The sequence below is a fragment of the Pseudorasbora parva genome, chromosome 7 (genome assembly GCF_024679245.1).
Source record: "Pseudorasbora parva isolate DD20220531a chromosome 7, ASM2467924v1, whole genome shotgun sequence".
Taxonomy (NCBI): domain Eukaryota; kingdom Metazoa; phylum Chordata; class Actinopteri; order Cypriniformes; family Gobionidae; genus Pseudorasbora; species Pseudorasbora parva.
In genome coordinates this window covers 5,075,823-5,092,266 of record NC_090178.1, presented here as the reverse complement: position 1 = coordinate 5,092,266, position 16,444 = coordinate 5,075,823, and the positions used below count along the sequence as shown (strand labels likewise).

At 39.4% G+C, this 16,444-nt stretch overlaps 1 protein-coding gene across 2 annotated transcripts; it reads left to right on the top strand.

Moving 5' to 3' along the window:
- Positions 1-4,859: 4,859 nt before the first annotated feature.
- LOC137082571 (leukocyte elastase inhibitor-like) lies at positions 4,860-16,212 on the top strand. Of its 2 annotated transcripts, none has more exons than XM_067447835.1 (8): positions 4,860-4,976; positions 5,276-5,452; positions 13,702-13,767; positions 14,035-14,175; positions 14,262-14,379; positions 14,597-14,739; positions 14,826-14,993; positions 15,073-16,212. In XM_067447835.1, the coding sequence occupies exons 2-8, from the start codon at positions 5,285-5,287 to the stop codon at positions 15,472-15,474; spliced, it is 1,206 nt and encodes a 401-aa protein (XP_067303936.1). In that variant the 5' UTR covers positions 4,860-4,976; positions 5,276-5,284; the 3' UTR covers positions 15,475-16,212. The 2 variants fall into 2 exon arrangements, with proteins under 2 accessions (XP_067303936.1, XP_067303935.1); XM_067447834.1 differs by having other exon boundaries at positions 5,268-5,452.
- The last annotated feature ends 232 nt before the right edge of the window (positions 16,213-16,444 follow it).

Below are 16,444 nucleotides of genomic sequence, written 5' to 3'. Positions count from 1 at the left end.
CCAATGCAAATTCAAAGTGCTTTACATAGAAATTAATTAAAACAGTGATAACATATGCATGAGAAATAAGAATACTATGTGTAAGAATTAAACATAAAAACAAGGATAATTAAAACAGTTGTAAAAAAAAAAATTAAAAATAAACTAAAATAAAATGGTCAAACACACAATAATGGTCTGAAATAAAAAATAAAAGTTCAGTTTACTTCAGTTTCTTCAGTTTACAGTCTACATGCATGTACCATCTTAATTAGAACACCTCTCATTCATTTCTTTCTCAAACACGTTCATAACTTCCATTTAAATTATTATTCCCTGATTACAGAAAAGAAGTACAATGTTTGACCTCTGATATTGCCAAGAAAGGGTATATAAAAAGGTATTGAGATGAACTTTTGTTATTGACCAATTACTTATTTTCCACCATAATTTGCAAATAAAATCTTTAAAAATCAGGTAATGTGATTTTCTGGATTTTTTTTCTCTTCTTCTTATTCTGTCTCTCATAGTTGAAGTGTACCTATGATGAATACTACAGGCCTCTCTCATCTTTTTAAGTGGGAGAATTTGTACAATTTGTGGCTGACTAAAAACTTTTTTGCCCCACTGTACTGGTCAAACTCTGGTGCCTATGAAACTCAAAGAATACAGGTTTCTGAAAAGGTTTTTTTGGGGGGAAACCACAGAAAGACAGGAAATTAAACCACAATTTTAATTAGTAGAATAAGTTATTTTTATGAATGTCATATTTGTAATATTCAGTTGTCAAATATTTTCCTCTCTCGCTACCCTTGAACCCTGGTCAGAGGAGGGGATTCCCCAGGTAAAGTGCGCAGTTGCAGTGCCTCCCTGCAAAATGCTGCCACCTGGTGGGGTCATTGCAACTCCCATCCAGGACCTGTGAGCCAACAGCAGCTCTGGCCGTTAAGAATAACCACCGCCCTGCATGCAATGGCCACCTGCAAGTCTACCAGGTCAAAGCACTTATAATGTAACGGGTAGTTCTGAGCCAGGTTTCATTGGTGTCGCTTGCATGGTGTCTGAGGGCTTGCTAGTGATTCATTGAGATTCATTTAGATTTGGCTATTCAGTTCGCTTGGCATCGCCCAGGTTTAGCAGCATCTGCTTTAGCTCGGTGGGAGACAGGGAGGCTCCTGTCCGGCAGAGATTGCAGTCCTATTGGCGAAGGACGTGATAGAGCCAGTCCATCTAGCCGATATAAAATCAGGGTTTACAGCCCTTTTACATCTAGCTGTACTCAAGAAAGGCAGTGGGTTACAGCTAGTGATCGACCAATATTGATTTTTTATAATCGATACCGATACCGATAATTTGCATGTTTATGTGCCGATAACCGATATATAGAACTAGGGCTGGGCGATATGGAGCAAAAAATATATCAATATATTTTGCTATATCTCGATATACGATATATATCTCGATATCTTTACAGGAAAAATAACCCACTAAAAACTACAGCAAAAACAAATATGCCAAATATCATAAAGTCATAATATTTTTATTGAAGGGCAAATAGGTAGTCAGTTCATGTAGGAACAATGTGCTTTTGACATTAAAAAAAACTCCCTGATTACATAAATAATAATAATTTAACTGTAAAATAAAAGAACTAATACATATAGCCTTAATTCTTTTCATTCATGCCTTCAAAAGATGAATCAAAGACTCAGCATTTTGCAGAAATATTGGGGCATGACTGAGATATAAATAAACAGATTTTGTCATAACACCACTTCCTGTTAAATCTGTATCAAAATTCAAACAGTAGGCGAGATGTTGCGCTCTTTACTAAAGCGTGAGTGCCTCATAATGCGGATCATGTAGGCTACACATGAGGCGAGCTGCCCTTCTTTTCCAGTTACAGAACGAAATATGAACGTCAGAAGGTAGGCTATATGATACAGTACAACTTACAGAAGAGCACTGAACTGTGTCTCAGGGCGCCCAGGATGTCGCGTTTTTCCCTCTTGGTTAAAACATGCATAGACCTATTCATAATAATCTAGTGATAAAGCTGACGAAATAATAATAATTATGATATTGCAATAATTTTTAAATGTTTTTAAATAATATGCGATCATTTTGACATTTTAACTGAAAACTCTGCGATCAGTTAGACACAGATCATAAACTGACATGATTGCGACTGCGAGTGCGTCTCGCACCAATAGTGTCAATCTCTTGACTGTGGGTGAAACTTGCGATTTGAACTATGATGAACATTAATATTTCTTTATGAATTTTAGCAAGCAGTTGTGTTAGAAGGAAAATCGTGTTCTCTAAAATAAGTCTTAAACAACGCACGCGCTTGTCAACATGATAACTAATCCTCACCTGGTTGCGGACGCCGCCGTGTTCAATGAGACAACACGCGAGGGGAGGAGGAACAAAAGCAATGAGGCGGGAGGCGCGCGAGCACAACACAGAGAAGGCAAACAAGCAAAGTGGCGGAATCAGAATTAAATATAAACAATATATCAATATATACGATAAGTCAAAATCCATATCGAGTTTAAAAAATATCTCGATATATTAAATATCGAGATATCGCCCACCCCTATATAGAACCGATATTTACTTAGGTCCTATTGTGTTATTTCTGTTTTTTACAATTACAGCAACAGCACTGAACTAAGCTTTTTAAACACTATAATTTTTGCAGTTTCACTAACTTACATACAGAACAAAAGACATTTACATCAATAAATAGTCAGAATTGGTTTGTTTTTTAAATACAGTGCAAAGTCTTTTAAACATTAATGCTGTTTTACCTTTTTATTTATAAAAACAGCCATATTAACAACAGGCAAAATACATTTATAAATAAGTCTTTTGTTTTCAAATGGAGAACATAAATGAGAGTCGAGTCTATCAACTCCCCGTAACTATGAGCATAAATATAAGCATTCATTTTAAACTACAGTTTTAAAAGGTGTATGTGTTTAATAGACTAAAGATTGAATATTCTCTGGAATATGCAAACATTGTAAAAGCTGATCTATTTGCGGGTTTGTTTATTTTTCTTAAAGAGTCAATCTCATCTAGTACGGTATTAAAATTAATGTTTGTGCCAGTCTCCGAAATATGCTGATGACAGAGCGCTGTTTTCATCTCTGCGTTTAACTTGCGCGTCTCGCTGAGATAGGCATATTATACATAATAATTCATTTTCACGGAGCTGTAATTAATTAGATGTTTATTATATAAATGTTATATACAGATGTTAATATTATTTAAGGAGTTTTTAAATGAGTCGGTCTTGTTTACATACAGTGACTAGTCTGTATGCTGGAGCAACAACTGTATGGTGAGAGAACGGCTGAATGCGACTGAGAATTAATACAGAGAGAGAAATAAGGTCGGCGCTTTTATTTCCAACATGCTCTCATTCATGGATGTTTTGTTCCATTCATGTGAAGTTACGTCTTTATTGTGACATGACGGATTACCTGACTGACTCCGTGAGTTCGTCTCTACTTAGCGCCAAGTTTAAACTACATATCATCTCATAACATCTTATTTGAGGTTATCTCAATTGTGCATTACTGTTATGTTAAACAAAGTTGATTAATTAAGGGATGCAGGTTATTTTACCTCTGAACACTGCTGTTGATAATCTCCCGTCAGACGCAGTCCGTTAATGGTGCGCTTGTATGCAATTCTCAAAACGTCCACAAGATGGCGCCATTTATCGGAAAATACGATATTACAAAACCGATACCTGATTATGGGAAAATGCTTAAATATCGGGAAAAATATCGGGAATCCGATATATCAGTCGATCACTAGTTACAGCCAATGTTGGGTTTGTGTGTTTTGAATAAGGCCCTTCACATGCTTCCATTCAAGATGCTAACGCGGAATCACATCCTCAGCCATCTGGGGCTTTGGGTCAACTGGAAAAAGAGCAAACTCTCCCCCATGCAGAGAACCTCTTTTCTCAGTATGGAGCTGGACTTGGTCAGCATGACAGCACATCTCAGGAGCAAGCGTGCTCAGACAGTGCTGAGCTGCTTGAATTTCTCCCAGTGAGCCTGCTCGTACAGACACAAGCAGATGGTGCAAATTTCTGGTCCATCCAAACCTGGTTCCTAGAACTCAAACCTCTCACAATTGCCCCAACCTTGCGGATTCCCCTGAGGAAGGCCCTGCCTTCTCAGCCACATGGCACCCGCATTTAGACCTCTGGAACCTTTATGTGTGATTCCTGGATGGGATGCAGAGGACTTAGTGGCCTACATCCAGCGGTAGTTGACGCTATCACTTCAGCTACAGCCTCTATGAGGTGCTCTTACCTTTTAATGTGGAACCTCTTCGTTGACTGGTTTTCTTCCGACAGGGAAGAGCTAAACTCTGCAGGACTGAGGCTCTCTAGAACCGGAGATCGCCTCCCCCCGGTCAATCTTATGAAGTGTCTAAGTGTCTATTTCCTTATCTCTGATGAGATTTATACATTTGTAGACATTTCAATTAGGTATTTGTATAATTAAAACTACTAATATCAGTTAATAGTCTGTGTTTAGCTGAACCACCCATATAACAAACAAAACAAGCCGAACATGATTAGTTAAGTGCATCTGATTGGGCTATACTTTCAATAAAACATTTGTAATGGGTTTGTAAAAGCTGTATTTTTTATTTTTTTTAATGTTTCGCATGTTTGGTATGAGTTTGTGTTGCCTTTCCTCTGTTCTGACCAGCAGGAGTCACCAACGTGTGGTGTTTCGAACACAGTGAATCATTGTGCAAAGCAACTGGTTCAATTGATTCGAAGCTTTGAAAAGCTTTGTTTCTTCCATCACTGCAGCAAAATGAGTTACTTGAGCCGGGCTGGTGAGGTTTGGAGGATGGGCTCTCCAGGGCGAGGCAATATTTATAGAGGCGGAACTTATAGCAGATCATTCATTTTCCTCAGACACACGGAGAAACTACATCATTCCTGCTGAATACTCTAGGTAATGCTTTTATCTAACGTCTCTTTTTGTTAGAAGTACCTTAATACAATGTACTGAGTAAAGCAAGTCTACTAGAACAGATTTCTACATGATGAGTAATGATGAAAATGAGGCTAATTGTTAAACTACTTTTCTGATTTTAACAAAACTGATGCATATGAGGGAAAAGCATTGATTGACTGCTTATTCGACAAGCATGTGATGTTGTTTACATTGGAAAATTTTGGGATTTAAGCAGAAAACATCCTGAAAACCTTTTCACTTTGTTATGCTGATTATATCTCTCTCCTGCTTTCTAGCTTGTGAAAATGGATTCTCTGAGTGCAGCAAACACACATTTCTCCCTCAACCTGTTCAAGAAGATCAGCGGAGGAAACGCATCAGGAAATGTGTTCTACTCTCCTGTCAGCATCTCCTCGGCTCTGGCCATGGTCTCGCTCGGTGCAAGAGGAAACACTGCAGATCAGATGATTAAGGTAATCTCCAGGGAGTGACTCAGGCCTTTTCACAACAAGCGAGATCTATCCAGCTGCAGGCCCACAACATCGCAGTTTCAGGCCTTGTCCACACGAACACGTGTATTTTTATAACCGTAACTTTTTTTACATTTTCGTCCACACTGAAACGCAGTATCAGGTCACTGAAAACCCCTGCCAGGGTGAGGATTCTCAGAAACGGCGGTTGCAGCGTTGTCGTATGGACAGTAAAACCGGCGTTTTTGCCTTGCGACGTCAGAGTGTGCGCCGTTATCCGCTGTGTCTGACGTCAGATTGTTCGCCGCTGACTGCTTTGTTGACGACCCTATGGTTGACGATTCTGTGCAATGGTGGACGTAGCCCACATATTGCTGATAGTAACTGTGCTAACAGGGCTGCTTGTATCATGTACACAGATCCATGCTCAGGTATATTATTACATTGCGGAACAGAGGCGTCACAATGAACTTTTAGGCTTCTGATTGGCCAACATGCCTTTACGATTAGGGTGATATCGCCGCCTGCTGGTGTGGCATGCTCTTGACAGCGCTTGATAGCGGGTTTTTGCATTTTCATGTAGATGGAGATTTCTTTAAAACCGAGCATGTGTGGACGGGATTTTTTTTTTAAACGCAGGAGGAAAAAATACCCATGTCCGTGTGGACTAGGCCTCAAGGTACATTCCCACCAAATGCGAATAGAGCGTCTGGAGCGAATGATTTCCATGTTAAGTCAATGGAAAGGCGCGTTGACGCATGTCGGGAGGTCCTGCGGTGCGTTAGATGCGCTTCGTGTGGCGTGATGGACGCGATTCCGCCTCATTCGCGTGTCCAGTTCGCGCAAATAACGTGAATTTGAAGCGAATTGAGTGTCTTGCGCGATACACACGTTACGCATTATGCGCTAGTGGTGCTTTTTGTGCATTAACGCGATTGAAGCGAATTCGAGTTGAAAAATTTGAACTTTGCCGTCAATTCGCGCCGCATTAACCAATGAGGAGCCTGCTTGCTGCTGCCACGTGATGAGAAACCCTGCATATAATTAAAAAATACTGATATTTTGTCACTAAATGTAGTTTTAATGCTTTTCAGTTGACAATGTAGTTGTTTAAAGCTAAAATATGTGATTTACCTAGGATGTTTTACTCATAGACAGAGCCTATTTAAAAAGAACACTCTTGCGTTTTTGGACCAAGCGATCTCCGGGCGCTCAGTGCTCGTTAACCCCGGCGAGAGCAGCCTTTCCTCCGCCAGTCCTTCTGGGGTTTGCCGCTGGTTCGGATGTCTATGTAGAGGTTAAACATGACATATACTTCGTCTTGTGTACATCTAATGGGCGAACATTGGTCCAATTAATCTATTGTTGCAAAACCTTTTGACTGAGGGCAAAGTGAAGTTTCATAACTTTATATTTTATTTAAATATACATGCAGACAGTGAAGATAATCCAGGTAGTGCTTTGGCTGAACCACATGTGTGGCTGTTAATGCTTAATATATTTCACCTGGAGCGCCTTAACGCGCGTCTATTTCGCTTCAAATGCTCGATTTCTACGCGCATCCAATTAGCTGCGGACGCACGAATGGATTCAAAATGTTCACGTGTCAAACTAGACGCGATTTTGACGCTCAATTCGCGTTTGGTGTGAAAGTAGCGTCAGAACCACAGCCACAAAACCGAAACTTGGGGGCAGGGCTTAAACAGTTGCTCTACCCACACACCTCATTTTCATTTGTTAAGTAGAAGCTCTATTCACATTGATTTTGATTGGATCAATGTCAACAATATTTAACAATACTTTTAAATAAAGTCACTTTTCTGTAATATGCATATCATGATGTACAATAGTACTTAGATACTAGTACTTATTTTGATAGTGAAAAGTAACTATTCTTATGTTAGTATTACCACATGTAACAGTTTTACCATTGACTTCTTGGTGATCTTTCATTCAGATATCAACTATTCAGTTCTGACTAGTTTGTAATCCAATTGTGACTTAGGTCATCCTTAAAAATATTCTTGTTTGCCGTAATCCGACCCACCCTGTCAATTTAGGGCCGACTCAAATATATATATATTTTTTTCTTTTAGTCCGACCGACTTGCCGGTTGTAAATTTGCTTTAAGACCGACCAATTTCTTTTTTTACTCTTCAAACAACTAATACAAAAGTAATAAAATAATATGAATTATATTTTAGTAAGTATTATAAATATATAAATTGCCTAGGCCTACATACAAACGAAGGCTACGTTCTTTCTTTTATAGAAAAACCCGTGACGTTATCTATGTTTACACTATGGTTAACGGATGTCACACTATGGCCTGTGCATTCGTTTCGGCTCATTCTCTCATTCACTGTAACGTTAGACTATTAAAGCCCTGTCGGAGATTTCGCCGCATTTTGTGACAGGAGTCAGGGACCATGGACACGTTACACACACCAGGCAAGTGCACTGCAGAGGGGAGGGCTTTGGGGTTTGAGCCCCTGCCCTTTTTAAAAATTAATCAAAAGTGCCCCTCTCAACATTCATCATTACTATCCACAACTTTCCCGAACTCTGACCTTTCCCATGATCGCTATGCCAACGTAGAACACGCCGGTAACGGACTTCCGGTTTATATTAGTCTGTACTGTTATCAGCTAAACGCTTGGTTGTATTATGAGGATTCAGGAGTAGACTTTTACAACAACGCTTCAGGCAAAATGATCACATGTCCCAGATGGTCGCATATGGATCTGACTATCTTACAAGAACTTACTTATATCTGCAGCACTAAGCGGTTCACCTGAGTTATGCGGTGCACACATTTTGGCTGTTCCTATGAACCACACGAGAGTTACCTTCCATCCATGCGCCTGTAAATCAATTTTATTTTATTATAAATAAAGGTTTATTTGTTTCTAGTTATTTATTTTGTTAGATATTTCCACTTTGCGGGAGTCCCACAAAATAATTTTATTTTTCTGCGACACGCACACAATAATATCTTGCCTCCCGCATCCGCATTCACCATCAAATATTATCCCGCGCCGCACTCGGTTGTGCTGGGTCCCGCGGGAGTGCAGGTCTCTATTTAACGTTAGGTTGTTAGAGTGGTCTTGCTACACATTAAATCTGTAAATTATTGAAAACAATAAACATACCCCTTGCTAAAAATTATACAGTTGTACTGCAGTATTTTAAATAGGTTAAACTAATATATTATATAAACTCAATAATTCAATTTACAGCAATGAAATGTTAATTTTTATTACAATGCACTTAAATTAATTGAAGTTCATGCATTTATTTTCATGTTGATTAAAAAAAAGTCTACTGACAATGTCTGACATGATTTCAACAATTACAAATATTAAAATCACATACACACATCTACATCACAATTCTTGAGTTTATTTGAAGCTCGTTGGGCATTGAATGGAGTGCGAAGGGTGCTAGACAACATGTCAAACAAGTCCGTTTATGTTGCATGGTTTATGGAAGCAAGGTTTCGGAGGTGAGACCCAGGCACTCAGCGCTCATTAACCCCAGCGAGAGCAGCCTTAGCTCGGCTCGTCCTTCTGACGACTGCCGCTGCATGGCAGAAGCCCCTCCCGTGACGCAAATTCGCGTCTGTTGTGTAGTGAATGAAGCGAATAGAGTCAAAATGTTCACGCGTCCAAGTTCGCGCGAATAGCGCTATTTATTCGCATTACTCGCATCTAGCGTGAACGCAGCATAACTGTTATTTGTGGGGTGTCCATGGTTAACCGATTGACCGATTAACCGTTAAAAATTGCGTAACCGAGTGAAACATTTTGCTCGGTTAAGTGGCGTCAATGACGTGCCTTGAATTTAGTTGTAATATATGTTTGCACCCCTAGAGACCGCCAGAGCGCTCCCAGACATTTGTAGTATCCATAGGGTTAGGGTAGTATCCACAAGAAGAAGTCATGACCAGCTTTCTAAGCGGGCAAAGACAGCGTGGGAGCACTTTAAAAATGAGAGTGACGGGGCGAAATGCAAGTATTGCAATGCAGTGCTTACCGCATTTTTCAGGCTATAAGTTGCTCCGGAGTATGAGTCGCATCAGTCAAAATATGCGTCATGAAGAGGAAAATAACATACGTCGCACTGGACTAAAAGTCGCATTAGGGCAGAAGCAGAGCGCGAGCCGTGCGCGCTGTGCATAACGGATCTGAAGAAAGAAAGTTTGAAGTGAGAAACTTGTGAATGACTAGAGAAAAGCAGACGTTACTTTAACTGTAATGAAGAAAACAAAAAAGCTGATCGCGGACTGAAAGCAAGATGGCCAGAGCTGAAGGAACGATTCCACAGATGCTTGAACTCTCTGCCGGGAGAGGCTCATCAGCCGCGCGAGTCAAACGCTGTCTGTGTGAATCATTCTCGGCTGCATATTTTACTAACGTTACATGCTCTAATCATGCAGGCGCCCTCGCGGCCACTCGCATTGCTCGTGAACTGGAGCGCATCTCATCCTAATTTAACGAAACTCAGCGTACGCCTCGCAGACATGAAATAGATCTTAAGAAACTTGAAATGTCTTTTAACAATTTAAAACGAAAAGAAATAGGCTACTCTCTGATTGTGTAATCCATGATGTGCATTTCTCTCTATAGGCGCGTTCTACGGAGATGGTGATCGTCAAATTAATAAGCTAAAAATAACCCTGACGCACACTATGGTTAACCGAGTATTAACCGCTAAGGGCCTCGGTTAACGGTTAATGAAAAACTTGAAAACGTGCAGCCCTATGCTAAACCGGAACTGAGATACCGTCAACCGGAAGTATCGAGTGTCATGGCGACGCCCACTAAGACTTGCAGGAAAGCTGTGGATATTGTTGCCAATAAAACAGAATTTGAATTATAATTAATATAACAACGTGTACAAAACAGTAACAAATGGCGGAAAAGCCGTTTATCTTGTATCTGTCAGTCTGAAATGCCGACGTCATAACGCGTTGCTATCTTTTTTACGGTCTATGGTTGCTATGGGTAGCGTGTGTTTTGCTCGACTACGCGCAACGCGTGGTGGGAGAAGCGGCACTGGTTGTAACTTGAAAAATAATGCTTTATGCATGGTTCTGTCGATGGATACACGAGCTGGTTCCTCAGTGATAGGCTACACTACAACAGCGATATTAAAAGAAAAACGTGGGCAAAACCGTCTATCTTTGTACACTGTGTTCAATGCATGCGAGTGCTGCCGTATGACCAGTCATTTTCGCCATCAGCACCCAGTATATTCTCCAGAAGACGCGAATGAGAACTCTGCAGTGTGAGAAGATCTGTCTCTGTGCGCTCGTCCAAAAGTGCGCGCACGTCTCACAGCGCGCAAATATTGAGTTCTCTTTCAAGTCTTGCGCTTGAACGGACAAACTCATACAAAAAGTATGTCAACATGTCGATCTTGATGACTATCCAAGCAGACATAGTCTGTGTATATGCCTTAAGTATACAGTCGAGAAAGACGAGCATATCCCTGTATTAGGTCTTAAAGGGGCAGTAGCCTTTACTGCTGTCTGTCAAACAAAAGATAAGGACGTCACTCACTACTCTTGATTGAATAGCTTTTGTAAGTTTAATAAGGATTAATTATTAATTTAAACAGTTAAATGTGCCGTTATTTTACATTTCATTACTTTATTCAATTTCTCTACCTAAAAACTAATGTTAGACCTACCTGGAAAATCTGAAAAGCATTGTTTATTTTATTAGTATCTTTGCTCAATAGTATTTATTTTTGCTGCTGCTTGTATTTAAGTTTTTTGTTCTTATTTTCTTTATTTTTATTTGACAGTAGTTCTTTCTTTCCCTGAGCACGGCAAATACCAAACCGTACCGAAACCGTAAACCTAAAACCGTGATACAAAGCGAACCGTGAGCAATCTGTACTGTTAAACCCCTAGCGTAACGTATGAGGGTGCCAAAAAAGTAGAAAATTTACAAAGGGTGCCATGACTGAAAAAAGGTAGGAAAACGATCCAAACAATCACGATTTTTAAACCTTTTTCATCATTAACATTAATCAAAGCTATTATTCTAAATGTAGGCTGCCAAGAAGGAGGAAAGAGGGGCAGTGTCTCTTCAAAAAAACTGAGAGAATACATATTACAAAAATAAAACGTCTGAAAAAAATGGTATGCCATTGTCTGTGATGTTTGTTTACTGTAATATTTACCTGTGAAGAGTAGGTTATAGCTACTTAATTAATTGAATAAAAAATAAACGTTTTGCTTTTTAATATTCAAAAACACTAGTCTATATCACCAGATGTGTTGGTCTACAACAAGTGCAAGCCACTTCAGAAACACAGATAGTTGTGTGTTCTGAGTTAACACAATCGAGCGTAAAAATACGGAACATATCACGGGGAAAATACTAAAACGGGAAGACAGCGGGAAAAGAGCTAAAATACGCGAGAAACCCGGAAAAAAAAGGGAGGGTTGACAGCTAAGAGTCAATGACAGCTAGCGGTGGTTGGAACCTTTTCTTAATGAATGCACCTGAAATTTATGCAATAAACATGTTTTTGACAAATATTTCAATTTGTTTGTGGTCTATATAGCCTGCAATTAGCCTATGCGCCCGAAGGCACGGCTTGAAGTCCCAGTCAGTGACGTCACGATATGCTAATTTGTTTAAATTCATACCTACGTAATCACCATCACCAAAAATGTCCTTTTTTTTACATTAAAATTTGGAGAGAAAAAAATACACCTACCTACCGACCCTTTTTTTTTTTTTTTTACTGTTACTGCAAAACAAAATATTTTTAAGGATGGCCTTATACATATTTATTAGATACTAGTCCTTATTCATTTAGGTACTGTGTGAAGAATGTGTTTGACATAATCATTTATTTGCTGTCATTTTAAACTATTCTAATGCATATTTGAGTAGTGCATTCACAATGGCCCTCATTTATCAATCTTGCGTAGAAACTGGTGTATATGTTGGCGTAAGATTATGCTTACACTCCTCTCACCGCCTGATTTATGAAGCTGTGCGCACCTCTGCAATTCAGGTGTACGCAATACTTGCCCTTGATAAATGCGGCGGCTGAAAACGATCGTCATTACAATAACACGCCCCTATATATTCAAGTCTCCGCCTCCCCCACGCCCTCATTTTACGTCATGGACAAACAGAAGACGGCAAAGAAGCGAAACTTCTCCGACGTGGAGATCGGGCGCGCTCAATAATCTCACTAGTCCACTAGTCAGGGCACTGATTAGGACATAAGTCAATGGGCTGACTCCCTGATCAGTGCCCTGACTAGTGGACTAGTGAGATGATTGAGACGTGCCCATCGACCATCACCAGGGAAGTGAAAAAAAAAGAAAAAAAAAGAAATTGTTGTATTTGGGAGTTTAAAGAGTGGGATTAAAGGCACCAAAAACAAAATATGGACCCAAATTACGAGTACTCTTAGGAGGTTGAGAAGCGCACTCCAGCAGTTTAAAGCTGTTTGGATGATAAATTACCATCACTGCATTATTTTACAGCACGTTTTGAAACAATTAGCATTTAATTTCGTATCACGGCACATGTATTGGGGTGTACAATAGTGATGATGATGTGATGTGGAGTACTACCATTCATTCACATTAATAACTATGACAATTTGTAAGATTCTTCTTATTATTATTATTATTATGATTATTATTCTTAATGACGCTTGTTATTCAGAAGAAGAATGTCGTTTTTATTGATTTTATTATTATTTAAAAGAAGAAGGTCATTTTTATTATTTTGTCAGTCTGAATTATTTTAGTCCCAGTCCGTGCGCAGCTGCCGGGCCAGACGGGCCTGAAACGCCAGATAAAGTGCACAGGCTCGCGACTGGAGGAATACATATGCCTACAAATCAAACGCTTTGGTAAAGTCACACAAATTAAACATTGACGTTCATGTTGTACAAAAATAAACACTAAATGTTGTTGTTGTGGTTTTTAACAGGGTCATATAGCATATCTTTGTCAGTGCGTTTTGTGGTGTTAGGAATTGTTTTTCTGCGCATTTTCACACTAACTCAAACGTGCGTACACCACCTCCTGAGCTGGCGTAGGATTTGAGCGCACCGTACGCCAACGTCCATATTGATAAATCTCAAAGTCACCGTGGGTTTGGGTGTGCGCAAGGTGTACGCTGGAAATTTGGTGTACGCACTTTTGATAAATGAGGGCCAATATATGTTGACGTTATCTATATTAATTCTCCCATAATAATGCTGTGCAGGTCCTGGGCTTTAACAATCCTCCACCTGCACAAACCCAGAATCCTCCGACGCCTGCTGAACTCAAGGTTTCGTATGAATATTTACCTCACACTGACCCAGTTAACAGAGAACATTCAAGAGTAACATTACCATGAAATGTTTAAAAAAACTACATTTTGAGCATTCAGAGAGCATGCAGAAAACATTTTAATTTTCATCATTACATTTTCATCAACTTAATGAGAACGTTCGTCAAACATATTTTTGTTAGTTGGGAACCGACTATGATTGCACGAACGGCTGTATGTGGTCAATGGTTCATCTGATTTATCTGATATTGTTTATGCAAACAGAAATGTCATGAGGAAAAAACTGAGGACCAAATTCATTCCAGCTTCAAGAAGTTTATGAGTGAGCTGAACAAACCAGGAGTCCCGTATGCGTTGAGTATTGCCAACCGCCTCTACGGAGAGCAATCCTACCAGTTTGTTGAGGTAAGACTCGGTTTATTCACTGGAGGTTCTGGAAATGTTCTCAGCTCTAATATCATTTGCACCTCAATCGGTTTGCTATGTTACAGAAATTCCTTAATGACGCAAAAATATACTATGAAGCCGGACTGGAGAAGGTGGACTTCAAGACCAAATCAGAGGCTGCTCGCATCAACATCAACAAATGGGTGGAGAAGAAAACACAAGGTTAAAACCACAAACTTACTATGAATTTTAAACTTACTCAACATAATTAAAAATAAAAGTTATTTAATGTTTTTTGCAGCACTTTAGGTTCAGCAAAAATGTATTTTCAAGGGCCATGTTTGGCTTCTTGGGTTCTTGAGTTGAGCTTTAGTAAAAAATATAAAATCAGTCAGTTCAAATCACTGCTCAAAATGAACAATGTCCATTTATATTTTAGAGAAGATCAAGGACTTGCTGCCCCCAGGAGACATTGATGCGATGACGAGACTGGTCTTGGTGAACGCCATCTACTTCAAGGGAAACTGGGAGAAGAAATTCCCAAAGGAAGCCACCAGAGATGAGCAGTTTAAGCTGAACAAGGTGCGATTTCATGCTTTAAAAAAAATATTTTAACATTCATGATGGAATCTGAGGGGTTATAATGTGTTTCTATTGATGTTTGGCAGACTGAAACTAAACCAGTGAAGATGATGCATCAAAAAGAGCAGTTTCCTCTGGCCTTTATCCCAGAGATGAACTGTCAGGTTCTGGAGCTGCCGTATGTCGGGAAGAATCTCAGTATGTTGATCATCCTTCCTAACGCAATGGAAGACGACACCACTGGCCTTCAGAAGGTGATTTGAATGCTTAATTAGCCAGATGTTTTCATTACTGAACTGTTATTAATCTGACATGTCTCTCTTTATTATCCAGCTTGAAAAGGCACTGACCTACGAGAAGCTCATGGAGTGGACCAAACCAGAAGTCATGCTTGAACATGAGGTTCAAGTGTCTCTGCCGATATTCAAGATGGAGGAAAAATATGATATGAAGACTCTTCTGATCAGCATGGGAATGGAGGATGTTTTTGACGAGACGAAGGTGAACCTTTCAGGCATGACCTCCACCAAAGACCTGGTGCTGTCAAAGGTGATTCATAAAGCCTTTGTTGAAGTCAACGAGGAAGGAACCGAAGCGGCTGCAGCCACCGCCGGCTTCATGTTAATGTGTGGTATCACCCCACAGTACTTTAACGCAGACCATCCTTTCCTTTTCTTCATCCGACACAATCCAACCAATAGCATTTTGTTTTACGGGCGCTTCTGCTCTCCATGAGGGAGTCCTGCTGCATGAGACCCTTCCAAATGAGTAGAAGCGACTTGAGACAGCAGCCTAATATTCCTAATATTCCTAGCCTAATATACATTTGCTTAGTTTCTGTACCCGAATCTCTAAAAATCTTAAAACTGCTTATTTCAATTGTTCAAATTTGAATGATATCTAAGGTTTTCTATCTCATTGGACTCAAAATTAGGAATCGATAAGAATCGGAATCGTTAAAATAAAAATTATATCCAATAGGAATAAAAACAGCAAGTTTCTATTAAAGTGCTGTACGTAGAAGAAAATATATCAATGATACAACTGCCACCTGTCTGTCTGTCTGTCTGTCTGTCTGTCTGTTTGGTCTTACAGTTATTTTGATTCTGTCATGTTTCCTAGTCAGTGTAACTGGCATTAGTTAAGTGTTGTTCAGCTGTGTTTGGTTAATAATCTCATTTTTGTCTGCTATTTAAGTTCCTCTTGTTCACTCAGTCTTTGTCTAGTCACTGTCACGTTAACCTGTTGTGTTTTCATTGCCCATCTGCATGTTCCTGTGAAGTTAAGATTAAAGTTTATGTTTGATTGTGAGTCTTCAGCCTGTTCCTGGTTCACCTTACCATTACATCAACAGTCAACAACAGGAGAAAAGAGTAAGACACAGTAGGGGCGGCGAAGTGAAGCTTTCTGAACCAGAGAAGCTTTCAGCACGATTGTATCAGAAAAAGGTTATCACTGTAAAAAATACTGGGCCCATTTTACTCAATAAAATTGAGGCAACTATTTGCATCAGCATTTTGAGTATTTTAAACTCCTTTTATTTGAGTATATCCTATTAGTCTTTTCATGTTTTCAACTTGTATTCTTAAGTAAAGACAACTCAATTTTATCAATTTACAAACTATAATTTTATCCAACATAAAATTTTAAGTAATATTTGCAAATTTGTCCTTGTAAGTCACACTAAGTTACTATATATATATAT

Bases quoted from the DNA above. Each gene is read 5' to 3' on its own strand.
- LOC137082571 (XM_067447835.1), top strand. From the start codon at position 5,285: ATGGATTCTCTGAGTGCAGCAAACACACATTTCTCCCTCAACCTGTTC. The intron at 13,768-14,034 runs GTTTCGTATGAA...TTATGCAAACAG, and splicing joins CGACGCCTGCTGAACTCAAG to AAATGTCATGAGGAAAAAAC. The intron at 14,176-14,261 runs GTAAGACTCGGT...GCTATGTTACAG, and splicing joins AATCCTACCAGTTTGTTGAG to AAATTCCTTAATGACGCAAA.